Source organism: Camelus bactrianus, chromosome 12 (assembly GCF_048773025.1).
Source record: "Camelus bactrianus isolate YW-2024 breed Bactrian camel chromosome 12, ASM4877302v1, whole genome shotgun sequence".
Classification (NCBI taxonomy): Eukaryota; Metazoa; Chordata; class Mammalia; order Artiodactyla; family Camelidae; genus Camelus; species Camelus bactrianus.
The window spans coordinates 13,903,574-13,921,886 of record NC_133550.1 but is presented as its reverse complement, the minus strand read 5'-3'; the positions used below and the strand labels follow the sequence as shown (position 1 = coordinate 13,921,886).

Below are 18,313 nucleotides of genomic sequence, written 5' to 3'. Positions count from 1 at the left end.
CAGGAAATTAACTATTTCACTGCTTGTGCTTTCAGAGTATACATTCACTTATTCATCAGATATTTACTGAGCATTGCCCATGTGCCAAGCACTGGAGTATATAAAGAATAAACAGGCTCCCTGACGTCAGGAAGCTCCCAGTCCAGGGACTCTCTGGGATATCTGTGCTTACCTTATCCACAGGTTGACATGTGTATGTCCTAATAACCCTAGGAGTCTCTCAGAGGCAGGAACAGTGTCTCGTTTGTCTTATGTTAGGTACCTACCACAATGTCTACACCACACGGTAGGAACGAAATACATCTTTGCTATAACAGACAAGTAATTTCAAAGATGGACTACCTGTCAGAGTTCTTGTAGAGACTGAACAGAAACCTTACTGTATGTAGACTTCATACTGATGACATACTCAGTCCTTGTCTTCCTTAGCCCATCAAAAGGATTTGAAATAGTTGATCACTAAACTTGAAACGCTTTTCTTATCTTGGCTTACAGAACACCACACTCAGCTATTCAGTTTGTTTTCCTCCCACCAACTTGGTTGCTCATTCTCAGTTGCCCTTGTGGGTTCCTTCTCATCTCTCTGACCTCTAAATGTTGGAGTACTCAGGGCTCAGTCCTGGGACTCCATGCTCTCTCCTTTGACAGTAACATTTCATCCAGTTTCATGGCTTTAAAAACTAACCATGTTCTGCTGACTCCCGAAGTGGTACCTTCAACTTTCCTCTGAACTGCCGACCCATACAACCAGCTGCCTGCTTGACAGCTCTTAAGCTTGACCTACAAGCTTAAGAGGCTCCTTAAACTTAGCCTGTCCAAATCTGAGCTCCCGATACATGCCCTTTCTGTACTTACCCCCATCTCAATCAATGGCAACTCCACTCCTGCCACTGCTCAGCCCAAAAAATTTGGTGCAATTTTTGATTCTTCTTGTTCTCACATATACTGCCCCATCCGGCCATCATCAAACCTTGTCACTCTAACTTCAAAATATATCCTGAATTAAATCCCTTCTCATCACTGTCACCACCACCATCCTGGTCCAAGGTTCCATCATCTCTTGCTCTTATGATACCCTCCTAAACGGACTGCCCACTTTTGCCCGTGCATTCCTGCATTCTCTAACAGAGTGATTCTGTTCAAAATAAGTGAGATGACTGCATGTCACTATTTCACTGAAAACCCTCTAATGGTCCCCAGTGTAGAGTAAAAGCTGAGGTCCTCACTAAGACTGATGAGGGCTTAAAGAAAAATGCTCTCATTACCTCCCCTACCTCATCTCTGAATACTCTCCACTCCCAATTCTCTCCAGTGCAGCCACACTAGTCTCCTTGGTGTTCCTAGAATGTGCCAGACACCCTCCCACTTTGGGTCTCTGCATTTGCTGTTCCTCCTGCTTGCTGTACTTTTATCCCACATTAATGCCTGGCTAACTCCCTTACTTCCTTAAGGTCTTTAGTCAAAAGCCACCTGATCTAAAATTTCAACCCTGCTGCCAACATTTCATATTCCTCTTCCCTGTTTTATTTTTAATTCCCAGCATTTACTCTTATCTAACATATTATATATTGTACCTATTTATCTCGTTTATTGTCTGTCTCACCTACTAAAATATAAGCCCCTCAAGGGCAGGGACTTTAATCTAATCTACTTGGTTCCCTATTATATCCTCAGCATGTAAAACAGTGCCTGGCACAGAACAGGCTCAATCAATATCTGCTTAATGAATGAATGTACCCTGAAGTACACATTAAAATTAAAATTTAAATAGAGATGTTTAAAATTGGTGATGTGGTTACTCTTTTTCTATGGGAACACATCTCTGAAATGATAAAGACAGTTAGTGGAAAAATAATTCAATATATCAAAATTTGATAGCCAACATTTCTAAGAATTTATTTAATTTGTAAGGGAAAATGATTAGCTTTTACTGTCCATAAGCAAATTATTCTCAGTAATTTTAATTTCAGGATTATGCTTATCCTGAGCATGACTCTGTGACCAGCTCCTTCAAGCACTATTTTATGTGTGCTCTGATTACCAACTGAAACCAACATTAGCCCATCATTAGAAAGACAAAAATATACCTCCAAATCTCAGCACTTAACAACCCCTGGGGTATTATCTGCTGTTATATCCTCTTGAGGTCACGACAGTGGCTTTGGAATAAGGAAGAGCTGAATGTGAATCTTGGCTCTGTCACTTCACCAACTGTGTAACTTCACTCAAGTGACTAATCTGAGTGCAGGTTTCTTGTGTATAAATGGAGGTAATATCTATTTCATGAGAGAACTGGGAAGATGGTTGAGTGCCTCACACAAAGCAGGTACCCAATAAATATTGCTACCCTTTCTCCAACTACAACAGATAGTTAGGATAACTACATTCTTCTCAAAAAAAGTTTTTGGTAGGACTTGTTGTTCCACAAAGGCTACTCACTCATCAGTCTGGACCCCCCAGAACATTCAGAATGTGGTTATAAAATCATAAGCAGTTGAGACACTCATTACATGCAGTTTACTGACTGACTGACCTTGCTTAGGTGGTGAGCCACTCACCTAAATAGCCTTGGGTCTTTTTCTGTAGTGCTGTGACTGGGCAGTCTTTATGAGCTAACAGTAGCTGTTTCAACTGAGCCACCTCATTGCGTAGTAATGTGACTTCATTCTGAGGAGGGAGGGAAGAAAAGAATATCAAGAAAATTCATGCTCCACTCTTGAATCCCACCGTGGCTGTCTCCAAAGCGAGGACAGAATGCTGCCTAGACTTTTTCCCTCAAATCTGGGAAAGATCCAGCAAGGCTTCAGAGAGTCCATGCCCAGTATAGCCATGAATTCCATGACAGGAGCTGCTTACAATTAAGGGATTTAAAATAGAAAAATTACTCCTATTTAGGATAAATATGATCATACCAAAATTAATACTGCATATATGTCCTTTGACTAAGAAAGCCTACTTTCAGGAATCTATTCAACAAAGCAGTCTACTCAAGTGCATACAATGTATACTGCAGCACTGCTGTTCTGGCAAAAAATCAGAAAGGTTATCAATATCCACACCTTATAATATAACCACACTACTACTGTACAGCTATTTAAAAAAATGAGGTAGATCCTCTCTATATATGACTAAATCTCCAGGAGATAACTGTTTATATGTTAAAAAAGACACACAGTCCCCCTGACTCCCTCACAAAAACTATAAATGAAGAAAATATTTAGAAATACATACATGTCTAATAGGCACACACCAAACTTACCTATACGAAAGAGAATGAGACTGAGAAAGGCATATTGAAGAGGGGCTTTATTTTTATTCTATACCTCTGTGGGTGTATGTATGTGTATTATATATTATACATATATATATATATGTATGTATGTTACATATGTAACTATATTACCTTTGTAATGAAATATCTAAAAAATCATAAGAAGGGAAAATAATATTCAAGGAAATATCTGGATTATAACTGTTCTATTTGTGCTTGTGTAGCTTTTTCTTTCCTTTATTAAGCTGCACTATCTGGGGCAAATTCATTTCCCTTTGGGTGTTCCACTATCCCCGTCAGATTCTACTGATGACTTAAAAGAGCACCCTGGGGCACTTAATCTAATTCCCTTCATCCAAATGGTCCTATGGATGACTCATTCTAGTCTGACTCATTCTATTTGGGATTAGATGGTGTGTGTCCTTTCCAGTCCCCAGGGAAGAGATTTCAACTCATACTGTTAAGAGATTCTTTCTGCATTCTTCCTGGCACATTTCTAGATCTGCCCTGGTTTAAAGAATTACCATCTTCTATTCTATCCTCCCACTTTTTCCTAGTTCAGTCTCACTTTCCAGACTCAACAATCCCAATAATCACCCAGGCCCCACTCACACTCAGCTGAATGTTCTGAGAAGTGAGTTCCTCTGCCTTCTTCTCAAGGGAGGACACCCATAGCTTCCGCTTTTGACGGCAGCGGGAGGCTGCAGCCCGGTTGCGCTCCAGAAAGCGCTGCCGCCGCTCATCTGGATCTTCATCCACTGTGCGCCGACGTCGCCCTCCAGTACTAGGCGTGGGTTGGGCTGGTGAGACCTGTTGCCCAGAAGGAAGAGGAGTTACTTGAAGGGAATGTCAGTCCTTTCCAAATTAAACCTGACGTTAGATTAGTAAGATCTGGTAAAGATCTGGTAAAGGGATGTACCAGTCTCAGTAACCACAGCAAGTCTCATCACTATGTCCCTTAGCTTCTCTTTTGTAGTAGTTCCTCATTCTGCCTCCCATTTCCTTTCAGTCTTCTCAGTTCCATACTTAGACAAACCACAGTTCAGTTGGAAACTCTGATTATTTCTGAGACAGACAGACAAAAATGAAACTAGAATCACTTTTTGTTTCTTAACAGGAAATCTTGTAGGCAGGGAAATTATAATCAGGAGAGGTATCAGGGGAACTTTTGGGGAGACTGTGGAGTAAAAAATTGGAGAATCACTGATTTGGACAAGCAATATATACAAACAACTGCATGCTACAAGTTTCAGAAAAGAGAAAAGATTTTACTATCAGTGAGTTATGGGCTGATACGAGATTTTACTATCATGGAGATATACAGATTAGTATATTCTTTTTATTTATAATCACTTACTAATCATCCTCAGCAAGAACCCCCTGCCCCCGCCCCTACCTTGTTTATTCTGTTTGTTTTTAAAGAGAAAAGCATTTTTAAATCCCTTTACAAACTGGCCATACAGGACTCCTTTGTTTTTAAACTTCAGGCTGATGTCTCTTGTCTCTAAAGCACTTTTGGATCATCTTCCTTTTGTGTTAGCTGGTATGTATTCAAAGAAGATAGACCAATTTTATAATAGCGGCCAAAATTAAAATATAGAAAGGTCAACCACCTGTATATAAGGAACTATGTAATGTAAAACAATGCCCCAAATAAATTCTCCCTGAAGCTGTTGCTATTAGGGAACACCTATATTGGTAGTTCCCAAATGCCAGAGCTCGCATCAGTTGCATAAGAATAAACATAAGCTTATAAGAAAAAAGAATCTTATACTCCACTTTCGGCCCTACTGAATCATCTTCTTCAATAATACAGATAACAAAGAGGTTATTTTATTTATTCAGACTAATATCATTTTTCCTAAAAGAAATTTCAAACTGAATTTAATGAGTTAGAGGCCTTGGGTCATTGCTTCCCACTGTACTAAGGGAAGTTCACATGAATTCTCTTGTGATTTTCAATCTCTTCTTTGTCCTGAGCTTACTGGCCCGCATGTAGAGACTGGCGCTTGAGGAGAATGGGGAAAGGAACTGATGGGTTCCTATTCTTGCACAGGAAACTCAGTAACACATGCAGGGAATGCAGGTGAAAGAACAGGCCAAGATAAAGAAAGGAAGAATAGGAAGGAAGGGTTAGTGGTGACTGAAAAAGAAGTCACATCATTTCCTCAAGAGGGAAAGTAGCACAACTTGGGCAAGGGGACTACTGTTTTACCATTTCCAGGGACTGGCATCAGAAGGGGTTACAGGAGGGTGGGCAGGCTTAGCTTCCAACAAGAAAACTCAAATGAAGGCTTCTGTTGTTGGCCAAGATTTGAGGCAGCATATGGTCATGAAATGTTAGGACATGTGGTGGTAACTGATGAAGCAGGTGGGTGACATCAGGAAAAGCGGATGGGCAAAAGACGTAACTCTAGAAACTGATCTCAGATTGTTGTCACCTAAGCAGTACAGACAATACAAAAAGCGAGGCCTATTCAGTTTTCAAAGAAACTTACTAAAACTGAGGCCTCTTTGAAAAAAGAATTGGGCTTCTAAATGGGATCCCTCTGGCTTTTTAAAGACTTTAATTTCTCCTGAAAAAAGAGATAAAACTGATAAGGAAAAGGTGTTTTTATGGGTGTTTGTTTACTGAGCCACCTTAATACTGTGACATCACATTTTATTAATATATTATTATCTGATTGTTGCTATAAATCTTAACAGGAAAGTTTTTTTGTTTGTTTGTTTCTTTGTTTTGGTAAGACTTAAGATGGGAGAGACTAGAGGAGCACCCCTTGGAGTACAGAGTGGTTTAAAGTGAGGTTCTGTCACATTTTTGAGGGTTCTGCACATATAGCAGTCACGTATACAAATAACCAAAAGGCAGAAAACAAGTTGAGACCTCCTCTGTGACAGTTCTGCATTATCCAGTCTGTTTGCATTAGTGTAACACAAAGATGGATAAAGAATAGTGCGTTTTGCTACTGTCAAACTGTCAACAAGAAACAAAGTGCGGGAAGATGCCCAGAAAGCCGAAATCCATCCTTTTCTCATTTTTCTGCTCCTTGAAAAATAGATATGACAGAAAGAGTAATGGTGACACAGCTTATTCCCCCATCCACTGACCTGTGGCTGGGCGGGGGATGGGGCGTCAGGGTGCTGGATGAGGATCTGACTTTGCTCTGGACGGGCTGTCACCATGGTGCTGGCAGTACCCACCACCATTCCACAACCACCATTGATTGAGGAGACTTGGTGGGTTAGGGTGGCTTTTAGTCTCTGTGGGAAAAGATAAGAAAAAATCGCTTGTCAAGGGTGAGACGAGTGGGCTTAGATTTTACTACTGACCAGTCAGTTAAAATTCCCACACCAATTTTCCCTTAAGAGAGGGATTAAAAGAAAATGACAGGGAGAGAGAATGTGCACATGGATCCCTAAAATGCCTACTCTGTTTCCTCACTATTATCCTGCACACAGTTGGAGGGTAGGGGTTGTTGAAGCAATGGAGTCCAGATGAAAGCTCTCTCCTGGAACCTGGCCAGGGGCTGGTTACACAGTTATTCACCTCTTGGCCAGCTCTCCTGCCCACTCATCCACCCTCCATCTGTCACCCTGGAACTGAAACAGCAAGAGTTCCACTCCAAACAATCTGTGCTGCTTCTTTTCACTCCATGGTCTATGTACCAGGCTCTAAAGGTGGAAGAGAGGAGACAGGAGTCATGAATCAGGATCCTTTCTTCTCCAGACCACACAACAGGGTGGGTCTTCGCTTTGCAAGCCCCAAAAGGTTCCCACGCTTGGCTCACTTGAAAAACTTAGGCAGATACCACTTCTTTCAGAAGCGCCAGCATTACCTCAGGCTGGGATGTACTCACCATCTTGGCTTCTGATGGCATAGGGTGGCCAGAGGGGGAAATGGAACCACTGCTGTTAACTGGTGGGCCAGGGATACCAGGAATGTTAGGCACCATGGACACAGGTCTAGCCAGCTGGATCAAGAGAAGGAAGAAAAACCAGAAGGGAACATAATACTACTGGTAGGGCAATAGCCTCCCCAAATGAAGTGCTGTTGAGACTGGCACATTAGGCTCTGTTCTATGCAACCTGCCTGTAGGACATGCAGAAACAGGCTGGGAAGTGCCTTCCCCCATGGAGCATCACAGGACAGGGGATCTAATCCTTTAGTGCTATGACAGTTGCTATGGGAAAGGCTGAGGCCATATCTTGAGGAAAGTGGTGGGCAATTTGTAAGGTACTTAGTGCCAAGTGAAATCAACCAGGCTGGCAAGACCAATTCCTAGACCAGGAGCCAATTGTCCAGATGAGTCTCTGTCCAGTGTTCCATAGCGCTGGCTTGGCAGAGGTTAGTGAAGAGTATGGGCAGGCTGCCATGCTCAACTAATACAGACCAGAGCCCACGTTTCCCTGGGGCTCATGTGTGTTTATGAGCATTCAGGTGGAAGGGAGGGATTAGTTTGTTGGTAGGGTTGGCTGCCCCAACTACAGAGCTCACCGATATAACAGAAGGCATCTGTACCGGAGGCCCTGGCAGCATAGGCATGGTCTGTCCATTAGCAAGATGCATGACGAGAGGGAGGGAGCCAGTGGGAGACCTAGAGGAGACATGAAGTGAAATGCTCATAATACAGACGTTTCTGCCAATGATCTTCCTTCTATACAGCAGATTTCCTAGTCTTTTCTAGTTAGGGTAGCATTGCAAAATCTTGACACTCTCATGGAAGTGGAAAAGGCAGGGAATGCTACTTATCTTACTTTATAGATGGAGAGAAATGGCAAGATCTTTACACCGTACAAATTAAGCAAACACCACTGAATTCAAGTGAATAGGAAGCTAATCCTATTAAGAGTTTAGAACAAATAACAAATAAACATCCCTACCACTGGTCTGTGTAACTTCTGTCTTGCCTTAGGCAAGGAAGACTTGGATCAAAGTTGTCATTTTGCAAAACTGAATTATGTCATATGATAGCCAAACGCGAGTAAGTTCTTGTTCCTTTCCACGTTTTGCTCTACTCTGCCTAAGAAAGCAGCTTTCCCTTTGTATTTTTCCTAGTGGGTCTGGAGAACAATAAACTTTAAGAGGCTGAATCCTGACAACAATCTCATAATCCATAGGAACCTAGGGACAGGATCTTAAGTCATCCCATTAGGAAATCTGTATGGGCCATGCTGGGAGTGAACACAAAACAGACAGACAAAATTAGCAATAACAAAGACGAAGAACCCTAACTGGGACTGAGGGGAACATCAGGCTTAAAAAAGATGACTTAAAAAAAAAGATGACTTAAGGGGTTTCAGCCTCTCATTTAGTAGTGTCCCCATAAACTCCCATATGATTGAGGCCAAGAACTAAATATATACTTCCCTGTGTGTCTTCCACCATTATGATGAACTTCCTAAAGTTCTAAGGATTCTTCTTATAGATTGAAGAAGTGTTAAACTTCCAAACTGGAAGTACACCCCCAAATAAATTACTTGCTTGTCTACTAAAAAGGTAAAGATTATGGGGGGCGATTTATTTTGAGAGACAATCTCAGTGACTTGTTTTCCTTGAGTATTCAGAAACAGTCTCCTTTGTATGTGTGTAATCTTCAGTGTTTTTGAAATAAACCATGTCATCTGTGACTAGAGATAATTTTACTCCTTCCTTTCTAACTCAGATGCCTTTTATTTCTTTTTCTTGCCTACTTGCTCTGACTAGAACTTCTAATACAATATTGACTAGAAGTGGTAAAAGTGGGCATCGTTCCCGATTGTAAGGAAAGAGCTTTCAGTCCTTCACTGAGTATGTTGTTAGCTGTGGGTTTTTCATATATGGCCTTTATCATGGTGTGGAAGTTTCCTTCTATTTCTAGTTTATTAAGTGTTTTTTTTTCTTTATCATGAAAGGATGTTGAATTTTCTCAAATTCTTTTATTGCCTCAATTGAGATGATTTTGTTTTTTTCCTTTATTCTATTAATGTGACATATTACATTGATTAATTTTTTTGTCTGTTGACCCATTCTCAAATTCCAGGAATAAATCCCATGGTGTATAACTCTTTTAATGTACTGCTCTGATTTGCTAGTATGTTGTTCAGGATTTTTATGTCAATATTCATAAACGATATTTGTAATTAAAAAAAAAAAGAAAGTCTCTATATTTTATCAAATAATTTCACAAAGAAGAAAGAGATTCAGGCTTTTCTGTTTCTCCTCACTCTCTTTACTTACCCGAGCTGCCTGTTGGATGGTGGAGCCTGTGTGATGACGGACGTTGGGGAGGGAAGGGTTGGGTGAAGTGGATCATAGCCCAAGTGGAGAGGCAGGGAGCCAGGGCGTACGATGGTAGGCGTAGGGGTAGAGATCACAACAGGCTTTGGGGCAACTTCCTGGGGAGAAGACACCAGCAGATCACAAAACGCTTTAAGGAGCTGCTAACAAGGAAATACATAGCTCGTAAAATCTAGTATAAATTTCCCGGCGAGAGCACTAGGGCTACTCACGTAAATTATGACCTGATTTAATTATGATCATGGACCCATACCTCACTCACCCATTCAGCAGGAATGCCGAGTTAAGACCTTTTGGCTAACTCCCTTTCAGGGATGATGGCTATATGAAGGAGATGACAGTTGGAAGACAACCTGAAATCTTTGTAGAAGCATGACAGTATCACGTAAATTCTAAAGACTGTTACAATTTTTCACAATCTAGATACTCTCATTCTAAACTTATGCTCAAGTGTCTGCTGATCTCTAATGGGAAAAGGCAGGTATAAGACTGGTGATAAGGCAACCCAATATCTCCTATAGACCCCTTAAAAAAAGGGCTATGGAAGTCTGAATAATGATCATGCTGTGATAAAACAAACTGCTTCCTACTGTTAGCCTGTTAGGACCTTACATTGCCTATGGCCACACTGGCCCTAAAAACATCTCTAGACAGCCTCTAGGGCCTGGCTGTTGATGAAACAGGGTGGGGGGGATAGTTGTAATGTTATGGAGGGAGTAGTTTTGAGATGTTATCAAACCAGTTCTGGAGGGAGGTAAGATGAGGTATGGATGCTCTATACACAATGGATATTAAAATTACCCACTGGTAGAACAGTAGTGACTAGAAGGAGGCATGAGGGGCTTCTGAGGTTCCGATAACATCTAGGTGCTGGTTACACAGGCTGTAAACTTTATGAAAATTCAGTAAGCTGTATACTTACAATTTATGTACTTTCCTATATGTGTGCTATATTTTAATAAATTTATAAAAATAATACTTCACAAAGAGTTTCCTTTAAAAAAACAATAATTAGAATCCTGGTAGACATTCCCTCTGAGTCACTAGAAAATTTTCCTTTGGGAAGACTTTTCTCCTGAATTGTTTAATGTCCAATTTATGAATTATGTGATTTTGCTTTTTCACTTTAAAGTACAACATATATACAGCAAAGTACATTGATCTAAAGGATAAAATAAAACTAAATGACTTTTTACGTATGTAAACTCAAAACAGAGCCTGTTTCCAGCACCCCGTGTCCCTTCCTAATCTATACCTTCCCTCACAAGAGGTAAACACTGTTCTCAGTTCCATCATCATCAAATAGTTTTGCTGCCTCTTGAACTTGATATAAATGGCTTCATATAGTATGTGCTTTTGTGTCTGAATTTTTTTGTTGTTGTTCAACATAACATTTGTGAGCTTCATCCACACTGCTGTGTAATCATTAGCCCATTCTTTTTTTAATGCTATGTGGTATTATTCCACTTTAGAAATACACTACAATTTATTCATTCTCTTGTTGATTCATTCATTCACTTGGATTGCTTCCAGTTTTTTCACTATAATGAATACAATTGCTATGGACATCCTCATACACCTCTTTTGGTGGACATATTAATTTCTCTTTTACACAGACTTCTAAGTGGAGTTGGTGGGTCACAGAAAAGGTGTAATTTATATAAACCTTCTAAACAATTAATATTTGTTTAAATATAATCAATCCTCCTGTATCATACAACACTTATACAACTAAAGCATCATAACTTCATCTAGCAATTAATATTTGGGATGACTCTTGGTTGAGAGTTCTACCTTTTCCTTGAGTGGTGGGGAGCAGGGGCTAGAGGCAGGGCTGTCAGGTGGTGATGAGTCCACCTCCACTGGCTCTTCTTCTTTGATTTTGATGTCTGGTGTAGAAGGCAGAGACATGTCTAGGGGCCCAGAAGCAGCCTGCTGAAAGAGAGAAATGTACATAGTTCAACCCCATGATTCCCTTCAGGTTAAATCCATATCTTTCCAGTTAAAAGATGAGGGAATGTACTTCTAAGAAGTTCAGCCCTTGGTCAAAGCACTGAACTGAAAGGCAAAGAAATGTGGAGCCTAGGTTTTAGTACAACTCTGGCCAAATCATTTAACTTCTCAGGGCTTCTGTTTCCCAAGTATAAAATGAAGTCATAACCTGCTTCACCAAGGGTGAATATTTATAATGACTTCAAAAGGGGAAAAAAAAACTTAAAGTGCTTATAAAGACCCTGAAAAGGGTGAGGGGGGAAATATGTCATTTGCAAATACTATGATTATATTATTTTCCAGGAAATACAGTGATTACTGAATCCAGTGTCTTCATATTCCCAACCAGCTCTGTTGGCTACTAGAGAGCTGTGAACACTTTTTCTGCTAAGCAGAATGACTAGATTACCCAAATATCAAAAGCAAACAAAAGCCGATTGGCTACGAAGGTACTGTCAGCAAGAGAGGAAATGTCTTTTCTGGGGAACTCCCCGTGCTTGATGGTGATCTCATCCCAAAATCTGGTATTAGAGGCTAGAACTTAGGAAGATAGGATTTTGGCGTAACAAAGAAAGGAAAGGCTGATCGTCTGATCAGTTCAAGATGTTAGAACTTGGTCCTAAGAGCAGGACGGGAGAAAACCAGAAACGAGGGAGTACTTTCTGGCAGTGGTGCAATCACCTCACAGAACTGTGGTGCTGTAAACGGCTTTGAAGGGAACAATAAACCATCTGAGATGATGGCCCTGGTAACTGCGCCACAACAGGAGGGCTGGCATTGCAGTTCAGTTTCATGACAAAGCGGATCCTTTGTTCTATTCTTCTCATATCCTAGGCTTCTTGGTGAAAGAGAAGCTTGTTTCTAATTCATCCCTTGCTACCTTAATCACTAGAAATTTGGTAGTTGAGCAAATTGAGGATAATTTGGTGTCTACTACATTAGAGAAGGTGGTAACGGTTCTTTCTCTCCCATCTGATGACTATGAGCAACAGCAAGGATGGTTTCATTTATGCCCTCGTTTTTCCTACAATGTTAAGATGTCACGCCCAACTGACCTAATTCTTGAATCCCTGAAGCCAGAGGGTTGGTGGGAAGGAGAGGCCTCTAAGTAAACACAACCACAGGTTTAAAATCTCCTAGGGGCATCTCCTAGAAAAGCTGTGGTTCAGGAAAGTTTTGAGCTCATTAAACATTCCTGGAGACAATTTTCTACTGAGCCTGTGCTTCTCATCAAGGGGAGGTGAAGACCACCCCTGTACAGGAAGGGAGAAACACCGAGAGATGCCCACTGAGTAATGGCCTGACCAACTATGAATGGCCTCCTTCCTGTGTCAACCGAGCTAAAATGGCAGTGGAAAAAACTTGAAGCCTTTAAAAGGAGGCTAATTTTCTTGAATTTGTCTATTATGAGTTTGGTTTAAAATTCTTTCACATCCTGGTAGAAAAAATTTGACTTATTTTTTATTTTGGGGGAGAGAGAAATGATGGGGGATGAGGTAAGGAAGCTGTAAAATAAAATTATACCACACAGGCTGAAGCAATGGATTGATGAAGGGCCTGGGTCTCTGAAGAAAAGAATGAGGAGACTGTGGCTAGTTTTGCCACTTGAAAGGAGAACTACAGATACATGCCACTGAGTTTTTCCCCACTTTCTTTTAGTTTGAGGGAGATAGCATGAAATGAAGTTCACAGAAAGCTATGGAACATGCAAAATGCCCAGTGATTAGAACACTTTATTCTTATAATTCAAGCTGGCTGGGAAAATCCTGAGCAAACTCTCTTGATTTACCTGCTATCTCCCTCTTAGAAGGAAAGGGCTCCCTTGGAAATTTTTTCTATGTCTTCTCTTTTCTATATTCTGATGGGATTCCATGCCTCACTGCACCATTCAATTGTGGGAGGTATATGTGTTAATAAAGTATAGATGTTTTGAGATAGAGATATTGGAATTTTTCTGAATTATTATGGAACATAGATCTGACTTTATTTATTTATTTATTTATTTATTTATTTATTTATTTATTTATTTATTTATTTATTTATTTTTCTGTGCGTGTTTTAAAAAAATTTTTTTGGACTCAAATTTGAATAGTGATTAATAAACCAGAATTCTAGTTCTAAAGTAGAATAAACCTTGATCTTTCCAATTTCCTTTCCTTTTTCACCAAAACCTCTTATTCCATGCAAACTATTTTTCTTTGACTCTGCTTCCTAAACAATTTCCTCTGATCTTCCAAACTAAAGGATTCTCTAGGGATTTGGAATATAAAGGCTAAAATCAGAAGCACAGCACCTCAGAATCTGAAGTGATTCCAACATTTTAATCCTCTCTACAACATCTATACTAAGTGGCACAGACATAATTGAACACACTTTGTGATCACTTCCACCTGCTGGTCCTACTTCTGCGTCTGGGGCACACAGAATAAGTTTAACCCCTCTTTTACATGAAAGCTCTTAAAGTAGTTGAAGATTCCAATTTTGTTCACATAAAATCTTCCCTTTTCCAAGCAACATTTCCTCAGTTTCTTTAAATGCTCCTGAAATAATATAATTTCTAGTTCTTTCTCTATCCTGGTTGTTGACCTTTGAAAGGCTTTAAAGAACATCCTTCTTTAAGCTCAACATCTTGACTATTTCTAGAGAGCTACCTGAAGGTAAGAGCCAAATACACTGAAACAAAGAGTCTAAATTCAGTAAGTGTTTATTGATTGGCCACTTGAATAAAACAGTACAGGTGAGAAGTCAGATTAGCTCAGAAAAGAGTGGGATTTGGCAGAAAAAAGATGCTACCTAAAAAAATCTGAGTAACTTATAATCTTTTTTTAAACATCTTCAACATATTCAGAAAATAATTTAAAAAAATAGATTACTGGATAGTACTCCATTGGAAGGGCAAGAAGACTGAATTTTGAAGAAGATCCAACACTTGTGCGGATCCATCATCTGGACCCCCTAAAGACCTGGATGGCTGACTAGGACTAGTGAGTACTATCTGGTTCTGTAGAACAAAGCCCATAATTTTGTGCTTTAACCAATTAAGCAAATTATCCCAGGGCACAATGACAGTTGCCTAGATCTGAACACCACCAGTTTTTCAGCAAAAGCCCCGCCTCTTGCCTTTTTTTCATCCTCATCTGCAGCTTTCTTGAATTCATGTTCAAAGGAGCTAGCTAGTTCATTGAAGAGCCCCACCTCTTCACAGTTCTTCAGGAATCTAGTCGGAGTAGGAGTCTGATCTGTAGACATGAAAAGAAAAGGAATTTCTATTTTAGTTTTGACCTGAAATTAAAACTTGAGAGTATAAAGAGAACATATTTTTATTTTTCTATTTAGACAGAACCTCTGTTTTAGGGCAAATTTGCTTTTATGGAGTCTAGTCAGTAAAGACTGGTGCTAGGCCACCAGAGGGTGTCTGTGCTGTGTTGCCTCAAGGCCAGCAGAGGGAAGACAGAACAATGTTTTGCTGTGACTATAGATATAACCACCTTTCTCCCAGAGGCTGGTTTCAGCTTCTGCATCCCCAAACAAAACAAAACTGCCCACCCAGGTGGAGTTCGTGAAACCTCCAGACTGGAACATCAAGTACAGTTAAGTGACATTTTCTCTTTGCACTTATTCCCTGCTAGGTCTGATGTAAGCAGTTTGAAGCAGATGGATGTTAAAAATCTGATGAGGAGAAACTGAGGATCAGATGGTTCAATCTGTATGCTAAAGCTAGCAAGTAAGAAATGATTCCTTGTCTTTCAGTGGTCACTGAGGTAAGGGTCTGTTACCTTCTGAAAGCATTCCAAGCAAATCTAGGGGCTAGGGAACAAGACAGCAAGATCCTGAGCTAGAAAAGGAAACTGCAAACAATAGCGCTCACTTCACAGAGACCTGGGCCCAGGGCGAATTCCGGAAACGAGGATATTTGGATTTATATTTACCAGCCAAAATACCCTCTTGGGGACTACACAAATCTTTCTTCAGCACAGTGCCTCTGCCCTTGGGAAGAGGAAGGTTCTTGGTAACCCATGGGAACTTTTCAACTGACATGAATTTCAGATTTCATCTTCTTTCTCCCCAACCTGCTTTTCTAGTTTTTTTCTCTTAGGTCAGTTAACTCTTGTCCCCTGGTCCTAACCCTATTATGACAGTTTTCCTTGGCATGCTTATCATCTCAGGGATTCATCTCATACTCCAAACCACTAAATTGAATGATAGGAATTGAACAATGTTTAAATGATATTTTAAGGAGACCTAAGATTAAAATCACTCCTTCTAGCATGATCAATTGGGAATAGTCCAGTGGGATTTTCCATGGAAACAACATAATTTTTTTTTTCATTTAAACAAAACCTCTTCTGAATCAGAGTGTTTGGAAAAATTACCACTACCTCCCAAAATAGTTTTAAAAGGTTCTCTAGCAGCTTTGGTTAGCCAATGATAAAGCCACTTTCCCTCCATCCCTGGGTGAGTGGAGGTAATATTCCCTTATGCTTAGAGAGTACTTCAGTAAGGGCACATAAAAAAATCACAACTCAAGTTGAACAGGACGGGGCAGCTAAGGGCATCGCTGTGCAGAAGAGGGCCTTTTGGATCTCTGATCTGAGGCTCATACAAACTTCTCCCATTCCTGAACAAACAGCCAAACAGCCAGAAAATTTATAAGAAAACCCTTAGACTGCTCTGATGATTCCAAAGAAATCAACAAGTGTTTACTAAATACTTTCTGTATTTTGGTGCTACATGCATACATTTGTGTGTACATTTGGAGGTGGTAAGAGATAGGAGTATAGGAGTTTTGCCCAAATATAAGACATAGTTCTTGCCCCAGAGAATTAAGAAAATGTTTTTTTAGGTGAGGAAATAAAATTAACATATACAGAGAGTATCAAAGTATATAAAAAGTAGGTACCATGTGCAGTAGAGAATAAATTTGTTGCAGAAACTAAAGACAAAATAATGACAGAATAAAAAAAAAATGACAGAGTACACAGGAAGGGTTTCAAGAAGCAGGACTTGAGCTGGAGCCTTAAAGAACAGCTTCTGACAGTAGAGAAAAGATTTAGAATATAAGGGAGTAAGCCAGGTGAAGGCACAGAGAGAGACAGGTTATGGGCACCAATATATAGATGAGGAGAAAAAGGTGTGTTTAGGTCAAGATAATCATGTTAGGTATATAAGCTGCATCTCAAGTTGGGTAGATACCATGGGGCTAGAGTATAGAAAGCCTGAAAACCAAAGTATAAATAGCCTTAAAGTAAGAGAAAATAGGATAATGACAGATTTTGAGCAGAGAAGAAGACTTTAAGGAAGTCTGGCTTTTCAAAAGAATGCAAGATGGATTAGAACAAGAGACTAGTCAAGGAGGCCAGCTGGGGACTATGGAAGAGCATAAGACAGTGGATGGCAGGAAGCACAGAAAGAAAGAAAAGCCAGAATTTGAAGAAAGAATAAAACAAATCAAGATTTTGGGAATACTGATATCACTGAATAACAAAGGAGAGGAATTGGCTCAGGGGACAAGGAGGTAAGTTTAGTCATTGACATGAAGACAAGACAGCTGAAGTGTGCAACTGGACAAGCACTCCAAAAGAGAATGCGAAGAGTAACAGGGAAACATTTTCTTTCCTCGGGAGTGTCCTGTATCAATTTCTCTCACTATTCCTGGAGACATGGCATAGGCCCTTCCACTCATTTGGAATAACCTCTCTAACTTGATAACCTTGCCCCAAATTCACCTTTCATAAACTTCTCTGATCAATTTCACTTAATATTAATTCTCTTAGCATTAATATTGTTTGTATTATTCACCTGTACTTGACTGCAAATACTAATTTTTTTTTCATGTACATATGCCTTGGCAATAACTTTAAGTATGTGTTGCCTACATACATGTTTACACCCTAGCTATCCTTTCTGAAGACCTCCCTCAGGGTTTCTTAATCAATCACAACGTCCCCCACTCAAGTCTTTTTCTGGGAATTACAATCCACAAACTCCCAGCAAAGTGCCTGGTGCACACGGTAGATGTTCAACAAATACCTGCTTAATTAATAAGGAACAGGAAATCTGTAGGGCAAGCCCCCTTCTTCATGTACAGAAATATGGGAGGAGATTCTCTCTTTCCTTCTCTGTGTCTGAAGCAGAATTTTGGCTAGTAGTACTCCGAGAAATTGTACCTATGTGAGTCATTAACTGACGTAATATAATAACCACCAACTAAATTCCCTATTGGTTGAATATCGAGATAAGCTTGTTTAACTCAGGCTAAATCAGAACCCCTCATGGTATCAAAATAAAAAGCCCACTTTGGTTTGTATGTCTGTCCAGCTGAAAATGGCATAACAGGACTACTGCGTGGTTTGAGAGCAGTTTGTGAGAATGCTCCTTTGAGAAAGGCATAGGTGAGCAAAACAATATCTAAACAATTATCTAAAACAACCGTTGAGAGGTTCCAGGTCACCCAAACTGGCTAAGAAAAGTCCCATTGACTAAATGTCTTGTTTGCCCTCACTGGTGTCTGGGTTCATGAAGGGAAGTTGAATTTACGAACTGACAATCTGCCTGCTCAGGGGAAAACTAACACCCGGTGGAAGAGAAGCAGCCAGGCTAGGTCGGCTTTCTAGCTTTCTTTTGTTCACCCCTTCCCTGTGGGTAGGGAGAAATGTCAAAGGCATCTTTTGTCTGTAAATCTTCCAAAGTCTTAATAAAAAGGCAAGGAGGGAACAGACTGAAAAAAGCTAAGACAAAACCTCAACACACCTACCCTCAAAAACCACAAAACC

The 18,313-nt window shown here is 40.1% G+C and overlaps 1 protein-coding gene across 8 annotated transcripts in view; it reads right to left on the bottom strand.

Annotated features, from left to right (window-relative positions):
* LOC105076295 (cyclic AMP-dependent transcription factor ATF-7) overlaps positions 1-18,313 on the bottom strand; it is an 81,685-nt gene that overhangs the window by 6,129 nt on the left and 57,243 nt on the right. For 6 of the 8 annotated variants that reach the window (XR_012510583.1, XM_074374737.1, XM_010964398.3 and 3 more), the window contains exons 4-11: positions 14,661-14,779; positions 11,343-11,483; positions 9,489-9,646; positions 7,767-7,866; positions 7,129-7,242; positions 6,380-6,532; positions 3,884-4,081; positions 2,559-2,667 (exon numbers count right to left, since the gene is read on the bottom strand). Coding sequence is in view for 7 of the 8 variants with exons in the window: in XM_074374737.1 (XP_074230838.1) it covers positions 2,559-2,667; positions 3,884-4,081; positions 6,380-6,532; positions 7,129-7,242; positions 7,767-7,866; positions 9,489-9,646; positions 11,343-11,483; positions 14,661-14,779 (1,092 nt within the window). In the remaining variant the exon portion in view is untranslated. The remainder of the gene's footprint in view (positions 1-2,558; positions 2,668-3,883; positions 4,082-6,379; positions 6,533-7,128; positions 7,243-7,766; positions 7,867-9,488; positions 9,647-11,342; positions 11,484-14,660; positions 14,780-18,313) is intronic. The other 2 variants (XM_074374740.1, XM_074374741.1) reach the window with 1 other exon arrangement.